Genomic DNA, 13,053 nt, shown 5'->3' with positions numbered 1-13,053 from the left:
AAAATGTAAGTAATAGTTCTTTAAAAGTTTTAGCTAACCTTTATAGTAACGCAGAACTTGATTTTGGGTAGAGTCAATTATCAATTATCGGGCACTATGGTTTTAGAACAGCTGCCACTCACTTCATGGAAATCCAACCGCTTAGGTCATTGTGCCACAAAGTAGCCTACACTAAGCAGCAATTATCCACCAATAATCAGGTATGCAGGATTAATAGCGTGAGCACTGCAACTAATAGTATGCAAGGTCCTAAATTCCAGGTTCGAACAAAACTATCCATTTACGAACATAGCGTTTTATTACCAAAAAACAATGCTCAATTTTCTCAGATTTTTGTATAATATACCTGTGTTGATTAGCTACCAATGACCAGAAAGTGGTTCCGATATCTTTAGCATAGAGGGAGTACGAGCCTTACGACATTTGGCGGTATTTTCGGAAGCCTTTAATTTTTTATTTAGCCGTGCCCACCAGTAGATTTTATGCTTCTGAAAGAAATGCACCAGTGCTAAAGTACTGAAAGCCGTGAATAAATACCTTGAATGTATAGAACTGTACTGTGAAGTTGATATCAAGGATATTTTCGTTGTTGCACTGCATTTTTAGCTTCTACAAGAAGGAGATGCAAAAAAGTAAAAACGAAGTTAGGAGAAGCAACCTCCTGACCATCCCTATACTGTATGTTAGTCTAGGTGGCCTGTAACGAAAATTTTGGTCCGGGGAAAAATCGGTCCGGCCGGACCATTTTCAGTCGACCAAATTTGGTCCGCCCTGACCATTTTTAGCATCCGAAATTGGTCCGGCCCAAACCTAGTTGGCCACATGTACTTCTGGCCACTCAGACCAATATTGGTCGACCAAAATGGGTCCGGGTGGACCACTAACGCATGCAGCCAATGATGCATAGCTATAAGTTGTTTGTGACGGAACACTGCAGCCGACTTAGCTATAGCTATTCTCATTTATCAATCTCGAACGCGAATAATGAGCGTTGCAGGCATTATCACTACATGGATTTGTGCTTAAAAGGTTATCCAACAAGGGCACGGATCATTGCATACATGGGATCAGCTAGCTGCATTGGAGGTGCTTAAGATCGAGATACTCTAATAGAGCAGTCACCTATAACATTCATCACCAGGCACTGATCCAGAAATAAATAAAGGTGGGTGGCTACCCAGCCTAGCCCAGATTTTAAGTTGAGAGTACTGAATGTCTTATTATTTATATCAGGGAAGAGCTGACACTGTTATTGTTTGGTTTGTACAGTGAAGCGCATGCACAGTAGCATGTGCACTGTGCTCTTATGCACATATAATGTCTGATCATGAGTTAACACTAATGGTTAGAACAATACATCTGTAACACCTGCATGTCTACATACTACGCATTCCTCTCTTGTATGTGATATGTAGGAGTCACTAGGAGATGATAGCTTAGGTTTGCTCCATTAAATAGCTTAATGTGAACTATATCATCTCCTACTGATCACATGTTCCTAATGGTATAAACATTTCCTTAAACGTTATAGCTATAATATTCCCTGTATGCTTTTCAATACTTAACCAACTTTAAAATTTTACTAATTTTCACCTGTGCACATATACCAGTAGGAGATGCTGACACTGATCCAGAAATAAACCAAGGTAGGTGGCTAGCCCAGATTTTAAGATGAGAGTATTGAATGTCTTGGTAGTTACATCAGGGAGGAAGGGCTGACAATATTATCATCTATAGCTAGTACAGTGCAGCACATAGCTAGTAGCATGCCCTTGTGAACATAATAAGGCCGGGCAAACTTGATTAATTGTTTCTCATCCCCATCCACATCCCTACCCCACTGCCTCTAATTTCATTATTGCTGTTATCAATCACGTGCACACGTATTTTGATGTTAGGAAGGCTGGTTATCATTTTACAGCACAGCAAATGTCACTTGCACCTCAGAAAAGGTGGTAGCTAATACGTAAGTAATAGTTCTTAAAAGGTTTTAGTTATATAACAGACAGCTTGATTTGGAGTATTTTCTTTACTAATGAATAATGAAAAATGACCTCCCACCCACATGGAAATCTGAACTGATTTTTGTGGATGAGAAACTAGTAATCAAGTTTGCCTGGCCTAATGTAATGTATGGTTAAGACAAAGTGTAATACATCTGTAACTCCTGTGCACATACTGCATGCACATTCCTCTGTCATATGTGATATGTAGGAGATGATAGTTTAGATTTACTCCATTGAATAACTAAATGTGAACTATCATCTCCTACTAATGACATGCCCCACAAGAAGAAATATCACCTTAAAGGTTACAGCCATAATATTCTCAGTATGTTTTTCACTACTTAGCCAACTTAAAAGTTTGGGGCAGTCGCATTATTCCACATCTTAGGGTGAATTGCTGCAGACATAAAAGTAAAATTGACTCAATCCTAAAGCAGACCCCATAATATTATTTCCTTCAAGAAGTCCTCTACCTGGTGATAATTAATACTGCCCATGATCATAGATAAATTCATGTAGCTATACTGCTACCATCTACTGTAAGGTTATAGCCAGCTAGCATTGGAATCTGATGCAATGCAGGGATTTAGTTTATATTTATTGTAACGAAAGAGTGTTTATGATCAGTAATATTTGGCATTATTAAATAATGCAAATCTGAGTGGCTGCAAGGCCATGCATGGTGGGTGGCTAGCCACCCCATCCACCCCCTCTGGATCAGTCCCTGAGATGATATGTGTAGCTGTTTATGACATTGCGTGCATGGGTATTCCCAGATTAATAAAGAACTGACCAAGGGTCAGAATTAACAAATTAAATTCTGAGCTATTTGCAGAAGTTGAAGATAAAACATGTTTTAATGACTGATAGATTTTATATATTGTCCACCATCAGTGATTTCCACCACATTGCAATAGTTGTTTATCATAATCAACACTAACAGGCTGGATGAAAGATTCAATCAAACACTGCAGAGCCGGTGGTGCTTGTGAAGTTTATTGAGCATATAAAAACATACTTGGGAAGAATGATGTGATTATGGTTATGACGTGCTTATGATGTGATTTGGGTTGAGGCTTAGAAGCCTGTACACCCACCCACCCAACCACATAGATATACATACATAAATTAGATGCAATAAACAAAAATTAGCTATGAATATATAGTCATAAAAGAATATCTTGATACCTGTGTTTTTGCATGCAACATTGCACACCGACCATGCAGTATTGACCATGCATTTGAGTTGATGTATGCCGGAAGAAAACCTCTACTTCCCACTCGGACAGCTAGCTATTGACATGGAGAAGAAGAATGCAGGACTTTTATCATCTCACACTGCTTTAAATTAAAACAGCATTAATTTTGCGACTGTGTGGTGTGTGTTCATCGCTGCATATATAGCTACGACATATAGCTAGAATAGTTTCTGTACTACTGTAATATGCATTTTCCGTAGCTAAATCAAGTCGGGAAACGAAACTACGCTACTCATTATATAGTTTCCAGGCTAAGTCGGCTGCAGTGATCCGTCACAAAAAAAATTTGCATGGACCGACCTGTAACACTGATAGTACACACAGACGTATGCATGCACTACACATGATCTCCTGTAATTGACACATATAGGTAATGATTGTGGTTGTAAGGTTTCGTGTACTTGTAATGGGAGATTAATAGTGAGATGTAATACGAGTGGTAGTGTTTCCTAGAGTAGCCATTTCACAGACCTGTCCACACAATGCCGGGTACACTCGCGGACTAACCAAAACTATAGTTGGTCCAAGCGGTCTGGGGTCCAGTGCATGTGGCCAACCTAGTTTGGGCCGGACCAATTTTAGCCAGGCCGGACCAATTTTGGATGCCAAAAATGGCCCGGCTGGACTAAACTTGGTCAACCAAATTTGGTCCGGCCGGACCAGTTTTGGTATCCAAATTCGGTCCGGCCGGACCGAATTTACCCGGACCGATATTTCCGTGACAGGCCCACCACAAACAGTAAAGTAAAAATCAGGGGCTTTCCTAATACTTTAATACAGGTTCTACTAGATCTTCTGGAATCAAACTACACCACAAGACAGCCAATGCAGCTCTGAACTCCTATTTTTTTCGCCTACCTAGACTATGGAACTCTTTGCCAATAATTGATCATACACAATCACTAACTGTAATAAAACAGAAATTTTTTATGGAATCATTTCCTAGCTAACTTTGACAATTCACCCTGTTGTTTCCATTACCTTTGTCCCTGTTCCCGTTGTTCCAAGAATCCTGCATCTAACAATTTTAACCCCTTGTAACTAAGTATGTAGATATTACTGTATAGTTATTTTTTAATGTATGTTAGGCTATCAGTGTAGGTCACTGGTAGACCCTCAGAATTATTATTCTGTAAAGCATTATTATTATTATTATTATTATTACTACCTTATATGGACGCATAAAAATGCACGTTAAGGTTGAAATTTCGCTATTTTATGCACCCATATAAGGTATAGTGCAACCGGGCATGTACTTCCAAAAAGTTAAATTTCATGTTTCCGGTTATAACTTGAGATATACACCACACATCTTAATTCTGTTTCTTGCACATGGTTATACTCATGTATCTGTACATATCTGTACACAGGTTACCATGGCAACAACTACAATTATCTCAAAAATGGTATATTCATGGTTTTTGGTTTTTTTCGTATCTAGTTTTATATACTTTCGAGTTTTTCAATAATTTTCTGGTAGATGAAAGGTTTCATCAAGCCCGACAATTGTAGTACCAGATTTGTAAAAAATGTTTTAAAAGTAAGTTATGATGATTTTTGTGATTTTCATAGGGTTTCGAAAAAATGTATCTAGTTTCACATACTTCAAAATTTTTACATATACTCATTATTTTCTGAAAGGAGATAGACATGCCTAAAATTTGTAGCTGGGGTTTTGTAAATTTCTTTTTAGTTTTTGTTTTATGACATCGTAAAGTCAGATTATGGATTTTTCTGTGAAATTTGTTGAATACCACAATTTATAAAAGTACGCTCTGAGACACTGCAAATATGTATAACCCCCCAAAAAAACAAAAAAATTATGAAATACTAATGTATCTAGTGGCATATAGAAATAAATGCGTGGGCGAGGAAGTAAAATAAGTTTGGAGGTTTATGCCCGGTTGCACTATAGATCAAACAAAGCCCTTTAAATTTTATGGTTGCAATTGTGGTGGGCCTCCTAGGCTAACATATAGGGATGGTCTTGAGGTTGCTCCTCGTTACTTGATATTTTTCACTTTTTTGTATCTCCTTCATGTAGAAGTTAAAAATACAGCGGAATGACAAAAATATCCTTCATAATTATTATCAACTTCACAGTACAGTTCTATACATGCAAGGTATTTATTTACTGGTTTCTGTACTTTAGTACTGGTGCATTTCTTGCAGAAGCATAAAATCTACTGGTGGGAATGGTGTTAGAAAAATAAAAGGCGTCTAAATAAAAATAAAAGGCGTCTGAAAATAACGCCAAAATCGTTTGGGGCGTTCTCCCTCTATGCTAAAGATATCGAACTGTTTTCTGGTCATTGTTAGTTAATCAACACAGGTATATTATGCATAAATTTGAGAAAAATTGAGCATTGTTTTCTAACAGTAAAACGCAATGTTTATAAATGGATAGTTTTGTTCGAACCTGGAATTTATTGCACCTTGCATACTGCTGCAGCTCTCACGCTGTTAATCCTGCATAGCTGATTATTGGAGGATAATTGCTGCTTAGTGACTGTGTAGGTTACTTTGTGGTACAATAATCTAAGCTGCTGTATTTCCATGAAATGAGTGGCAGCTGTTCGAAAATCATTGTGCCCTATGATTGATAGTTGACTATTTTCTTTTAGCAATGATTAATGTGAAATGAACTCCCGTCCGCAAGGAAATCCGAAGTTTTGTAGATGAGAATCAAATAATTAAGTTTTCCTGGCCTAATAGCACTCCCTTCCACCTAGTCGAATTTAGCTATATATAAACTAAACACTAAGAAAAACTAATTAGCCTTAGAGCCTATGTAGACTTACAAAACACTACATGGATTTCTGGTTTGCGCACAACTCCCAAACAGGGTATGAACAAGAAAATGATATATGTGATCGAATTTTGGAAAACCGTCGATATACGCACAACAGTACTCTTGTAGTAAAACGCATTTAAAAACTATGGGTAAAAACGCAAGCTCCAGAAAAAAATTACTCAAGTTTTTATCGCCTCGCTGGTGGGGGACTTAAGCCGCCAATGGATACATCCTGGGAATCATCGTGTTCGCCTGTCCATAGGGAGTACAAAAATCGTTGTTTCATCTCCATACACGAGTAGATTCCAAAGTTACAGACGTTTGTTTACGTTGCGGTGACGAAAGAATTTAACGACGATCGTTTTTCAGTGAATTTGCCTTCCTTCTCGAACAAAGAAGTACGTCTGGGGAAAACTATACCTCGGTGGATGCACAAATTCATGGCGAACGCAATGAGCCAAGATTCAATTCCGTACGTCGTTGCATCAGTAAGTTATGATGGTTTTTGTAAGTGCCTGTAGATTCTTTTCTCGATAGCTTCTGTACATATGAAATTATTTGCTCGTCCGGCTGTCTAGTGCTGTATTTCCAATGCTGCTTGTAGAAAACAAAGAACAAATAAAATGCATTTTGAAAATTGTGCGGATATCTACGGTTTTCTAAAATTAGTTCACATATACAGCCTAAGAAACTTTTTCACTGTACACTGTTAAAACTTAGGTGCTACCATGACACCTATGATTTTCTAAAAATCAAGGGGGTGTTGTTGCAACACCCCTGAAAATAATAACCACCATAAGAGGTTTATAGTCACACTTGTTGGGTGTTACCATTTTGTAAACACCCTTAATTGTTCATTGGAAACCATAAACAGAGATCTAACACCTCATGATAGGGTGTAATGTACATGTAATCGCATACAGTTACTAACACTGTTAGAAGTATGGCAGAAACACTTGACTGCAATTTATTTATGGGCCAAGTGATTTACCGGCCCCCATGACAACAGCACCTGCCCTGAATTATCATGCAAGATAAACACCTGCAGTTTCAAGTGAAATATAATAGTAGCTATTAATAGTATCAGATTTTACAAAACTGATACAAATTGCACATCAGACAAAATCAAATACCACCAGAGCGTATAGCCATACTACCATACTAGTTCATGGTTTTAAGCTCAAACTACTTGATGCTGGCTTTAATGGTGCAGGTGGTGTGAAACGTTTAATGGAAATTTCTGGCCTTGGTAAGGTTGACTGTCTTGGGTTGACAGGAATTGGTGGATGGCCTATTTTAGATTCCCAACATATTATTCTGTGTTGATAATTGATTTTGCTGCATATATACCAGGCACTTAGGAGCCAGCACAGCTCTGTAACATCATGCATGTCTGGATTTCAATTGCAGTCTTTATTTCCCACTCCTCTACAGCCCACCTTCCACTCCTTTGTGAGCAGCTGTGATTCTACCTCCACTACACAAAAAGTGTCATGTGTATGCGATATGCTCCAAACATGTTGTAAATAGCGTGAACTCCTGTGGTGTATGTGATGTGTAGGAGATGATAGTTCAAATTTGCCTCATTAAACAGCAAATGTGAACTATTATCTCCTACATCTTACTTACCCCACCTAAGTACATTTCATGCATATCACTGACTGCACTTGTGGACTGTGCTGTAAACAGCCCCTGAACACCAATCAAGACATTATCTAATTCATCACATACTGTATGCACAAATATGCATTTTACTGTAGTGAGCTAGCTAGCTCACTCATTAAAGTTATCTGATTTTCTTTCTTAATTGGCAGGAATACTACAAGTATCTGAAAGGTAATAAATTGATGCATCTCTGGTGTAATTTCATATGTGTGCTTTGGCAATTTTAAATCTAAACCATTTATCTCAAACTTCTAAAATAAATATGTGACCGGATTTGACAAAACAAGGCTTCTACACACACCCAATTTTCTGACTTTAACCAGCTGTAACTTGAATACTCAGCAAGCTATTGGCCTAAACTTTGCACAAAGTCCTTCCATCGCATAGTAAAATACCAGTTCAAAATTGGAAACTAATGGCACACTCCTACATAATGAATGAGTTATGGTACTTCACAGTCATAAAGTGGATGTGCGTGTAAGCCTTATTTTGTCAAATTCGGTCATATGTGGATTGGTTTTCCAAACAATAGCTGCATAAATGCTTTTACATTGTGCTAAAGGAAATTTGTTTACTATGCATGAATGCTGCATTTCTATATAATTATGATAATCAATACAACTATATTTCATTGATGAGGTGTAATGGGAACACCCTTTGCACCTACAAGGGTGTTTCCGTGAATGAAATCCCACAAATAAAAGTTTCTTTGGTAGTTACGTTATAAGTACAAATTGCAACTTACATAATATAAAGTGTAGAAAGACAAGGAAGTAAGTGTACTTGTAATCAGGTTGAATTACTGTATTTCACAGGTCATAATATGTGTTTCCTAAATAAATCATCAATGAAAATGAAGGTATATGAGGAGATCCACCCCCACGAAAGTGTTGGAAATTAACAGTGCACCCCACCACACACCCTGGATTTACACCTCTTGTAGCACCTTTACACTCTGGTGTTATATTTCTTGCAGCACCTAAGCACTCTTCTTTCACACCCTCTAAGTGTCACCACAGCACCCTTTTCTAATACCTGAAGGGAGTTGTTTTTAAACATGCAACTGGACACCCCTAAAGGTGCTTTGGTACACCTGAATTTTAACAGTGTACAAATTGTTTGTTGCATTTCTTCTGAAGTGTATCACTGTAACATTGAAAGTATTCATCAGATACAGTTAAAACTGTAACAAGTTGGTTTTTCCTTTTAGACAACGAAAAATGTAATTTGAAGGAAATTTAAACTAGCCAATTTTTTTGTTCAGCAGGTCGTTTGACTATCGATTTACGTCAGTAAAACTTCTAGCACGGCTGAAAATCTAATTAGATATTTCACCGCTTCATCCTCTAAAATTCTGTTACTACTGAAGACACCAGTTTAAAAAGGTAGAGTTCATGCAAGTTCAAAAGAATGTGTGTTGGAGTCTCCAACTAAGCCAAGCTTAACTTAACATTCATGCAGACAGTAGAAGACATCATTATGCTTATCAGACAAATTTCAGTTCACCTTAGAGTAGGGTTCAGATTACTATTATTATTATTAACACTTTACAGTGACCAGCACTGAAGGTCTGACAGCAACATGTGCTGCAGCCTTAGGATTACCTAACCTAATTTCAAGGACTTAGACTTATTGACTTGACCTAGTGACTGACTTCATGACTGAAAAGGTGTAACAGAAAAGTGGCCAAAGAAAGGAAAAAATCCCTCCAACCCCAGGATTCGAACTGCAGGTCACCCAATGTCTAGTTGGGGCCACACTCAGTCTTCCTCCAGGAGGGATGGATTTTCTTCCTTAAACCTAAGTATTTATTACTAACACTTTACAGTGACCAGCACTGAAGATCTGACAGCAACATGTGCTGCAGCCTTAGGATTACCTAACCTAATTTCAAGGACTTAGACTTATTGACTTGACCTAGTGACTGACTTCATGACTGAAAAGGTGGAGATATAGATACTTCTTCAACGGTTATTATTGCAGGGTTGGATACACAATTTATATTGCCTCATTATAAACAACTTCCTACCTGTAGAGTTTAAACATTGTAAAATGTGACCGGATCTGCGAAAACCCGTCATAATGGCGCAAGCATAAATTTTCAGTATAAGCCATTGATTTGCAATGGGTAAAATATTTGCGTAATCGAAAAAAAATTCGTAAAATTTTTAAACACTTTGTTTTTGGTGAAGAAAGGGTCGTATGATACACACCTGGATATCATCTTATTCGCCTACTCAAGAAGAGTTCAAAAATCTTTGTTTCGTTGCAGTAGACTAAATGATACGTAAGTTATGGGTGTTTGTGTACGTCACGTTAAATTATTGTACGCGATCAATTTTTCTTCACTGTTTTCGTCTCTGTATGCCGAGCTGTATGCAGTGAAGAATGGTGATAGAAGAAAAGAACTTACCCAGTAATGGGCTCCCCTATTCATGGCGAACATAATGGTGCAAGTTGCAACTCTGTACTGCATTGTATTTGTAAGTTTCAGCCGTTTTTGTACGCGCATGTAATGTACTTTCATACTTGCTGTACAAATCAATCTTTCTGTTGTTGCTGCTTTGTAGGGCTGTAACTCCATAAGGTATTGCCATATGAGGCTGAAACTTGGCCAGAGCATACACGTGGCTAAGTAAATTATAAATATTCAATAATAATGAATTTGAAAATGCGCCATTATGTCGGGTTTTCGCAGATCGGTCACAAATATCAGAAACTGCGGTGCTAGCTAGTCCGCAGCGACGACACGGTAGTAAACTATATAATTAAAGAGCTGAAATTGGTTGCATCAAACTCGCTCGCAAAATTCTTCTAAATTTTGTTAAATGCGACGACAGACTAGCTAAATTTTCACAGCAAAGAAAGTTTCAGTGCGATAGCTATTTTTTTCGTAACGACATATCATGCAGACTAGTTAATACTAATAAGAACATCAACTTAAAAATTTGGCTAATCATCAGTTTTAATTTACCTTATCGTAAAGTTCCATTTTGAAGTACTCAAAATAAAAGCATCTGCTGTTTTGCTTGGAGGGTGTAAATGCTTTTATTGCTTCAAACCCAAATTTAACCTCAGAGTCATCAAACAATATAGTAGTTGGGACTTTTTTCTCTCCTCTTCCGCCATCTGATGGCCATTTCTGAGGTAATTTTATATTACTATCTTTCAACTTTGTCCCATCTTCTGGATATTTTGCGTATGCTATTCCAGAAAACGCAGTTCCAAAGTCTATAGAAACAATATATCTTATTTCTTCTGACTGAGCCATAGAGCTTAAACTATTGCTGTTATTCACTGAACGTAGTTAGAGACTAGCTGACTAGGATGCTTTGTTTTAAAGGATTGCATGTAGCATACGTATATATATATATACGGTAATGTATAAATGTAGCTAATCGTGCAAGTTTGCATGCAAGTTAAAATAAAATTTGCTAGATAAATATTTAATAAGTAGCTTAGCTATAAAGCAAAGCTACAATTATTTGTAAGCGTATGATATCTTGTGATATAACAGAAGTAGACAGTCAGGTTATCTAGTTACCTTTACTTGTAAGTTCAACGGACTTTTGTAAGAAAATAGTAACTATACTACACATGTAAGTTACTGGGTGAATGAGTAGCTATACGTACAGTAGGTGTATGTCATTGCGCGATTAAAATCCGTGATTGATGTTAAAATGGGCTGACAGAGTTTAAAGCTGCTTAACAGGTCTTATAAATGGTCAGACACTAACTGGGCTAGAATTACTTAACTATACTTTAAGTACCTCATACCTTATGTTAAATTTAATATTTCTCAATTAACAAATCGTCTATTACGACACTGCTAGGTTTATCTTTTTATACAGATGCTCGAATCACGATAAAACAGGTTGCACGTTAGTTTAGTTTGAGAAATATCTTCTATATACTATAGCTAGCTATAATCTTATGGCTTTTATTGCCCGTGTGGTGGTCACCTTACAATTCGTTACAATGAGCTTCGAGAAATTGCTGCTGGACTATTAACTGAACCGTGTCATACATAGTGTTGAAGTTGAGCCATCTCTACAACCATTATCAGGTGAGTCTTTTCAGCATAGATTGGTTTATGTTGAGGATGGGTCCCGTCTTGATGTTTTTGCCAATGGTATTTGGAAGCATGGTTAGACGATTATTTTGATGTCAAGGTGTTTAATCCTTTAGCTCCCACTCACTCTTCAGTATCATTAGCTACTAGGCAAGTAGCTACCGGAGGGCTCCAGAGCTGTAAGATTTGGTGTGATTTTTAAAAACTGTACCTCTGAAAGGGGGTTCGTCCGAACCATCCGAACCCCCTACCCACGCCCTTGCTCTGCTGTAAGAAAAATGGACTGTCTTACAGCAAGACTTTGTAGTTACTGGCTAAAGAGTTTTTCCTTAATCCGCGAAGCCATCCCTTGTTTGAGAGGTTCAAGATCTTTCTACTACCACTTGGTCTGTAACAAAAATATTTGGTCCGTGTGCATAATTGGTCCGGTCGGACCAAATATGTATTGCATAGTTGGTCTGGGTGGACCAAATGTGACAATAAAAGTGGTCCTATCGGAACAAAAATGGTCCGGGTCAGAATCCATTTGTAACTCGCTGCTCCACGCCTACAAATAGGTAAAAGCAAAGCCTGTATACCCGATCAATGCATTATACAAAAAATCTAATAAATAATTATCTAACAGCGACTTTCCAGTTGCAAACGTGATATTTAATGCAAAAATCTCTCACAGTCTGCTCAGCTATAAATCTTTCACTCCTGAAAATAAACCAGGATTCAGAGTTTTTGCTCAATCCGAAAAATCAACTTTTATAAATCGATCCGTCTACTATTGTGGAATGCTCATTATAGCATCCCATTGCTAGATCCACCATGAAACGGTAGGCACGATAGTTGTCTTCTCAGAAACCACCAGGAGTGGCATTTCTCGTGGCCTAGCATACCGCGATCTGCTAGAGCCACTCTCCCCTTGTCTGTGGCGCCACAATGCCCGGACATTTTGCATCTATTTAGCCTGTTTCCTGGCAGTCTTTTGTGGGAGTTGAACTCTATTTAATGCTCCCACTCCCTGTAGTTTGGTCAGTAGTCTGCAGGGCTTTCTTTTTAAGGCCCCTGTCCGGGGTTTTGCTGTGTGTATGCTGGCAGGCCATGCGGTGTTTTTGTAGGCCTGTGTAGGTTCTGTAGGTTTAGCTGCTTTTTTCTGCTTTCTGTCTTTTATAAATTAAATTAGGTTTAACTTCTAGCTTGAAAAAATCTCGTTTGTTTTATCTCTCGAGATGCAAACTTTATTATTTTCAATTTCGTTCTCTACATTAG

The 13,053-nt window shown here is 37.8% G+C and overlaps 3 protein-coding genes across 9 annotated transcripts in view; 1 reads left to right on the top strand and 2 right to left on the bottom strand.

Moving 5' to 3' along the window:
• The window catches only part of LOC136258575 (heat shock 70 kDa protein 12A-like), a 75,573-nt gene extending 64,526 nt beyond the window's left edge, over positions 1-11,047 (bottom strand). Inside the window, exon 1 of the mRNA XM_066051896.1 lies at positions 10,699-11,047. Within this exon, the coding sequence (XP_065907968.1) occupies positions 10,699-10,995 (297 nt within the window). The 5' untranslated portion in view covers positions 10,996-11,047. The remainder of the gene's footprint in view (positions 1-10,698) is intronic.
• LOC136258579 (uncharacterized) overlaps positions 1-13,053 on the bottom strand; it is a 181,643-nt gene that overhangs the window by 141,000 nt on the left and 27,590 nt on the right. The window lies entirely within an intron of this gene.
• Positions 11,153-13,053, top strand: part of LOC136258576 (uncharacterized) — a 291,117-nt gene continuing 289,216 nt past the window's right edge. For 2 of the 3 annotated variants that reach the window (XM_066051899.1, XM_066051897.1), the window contains exon 1: positions 11,153-11,276. The gene's annotated coding sequence lies outside the window, so the exon portion shown is untranslated. Of the gene's footprint in view, positions 11,324-13,053 lie in introns of all 3 variants that reach the window. The other variant, XM_066051898.1, reaches the window with a different exon arrangement.

The sequence above is a fragment of the Dysidea avara genome, chromosome 6 (genome assembly GCF_963678975.1).
Source record: "Dysidea avara chromosome 6, odDysAvar1.4, whole genome shotgun sequence".
NCBI lineage: Eukaryota > Metazoa > Porifera > Demospongiae > Dictyoceratida > Dysideidae > Dysidea > Dysidea avara.
Note: the sequence above shows the minus strand (reverse complement) of the source record. Positions and strands in the feature narration are given on the sequence as shown.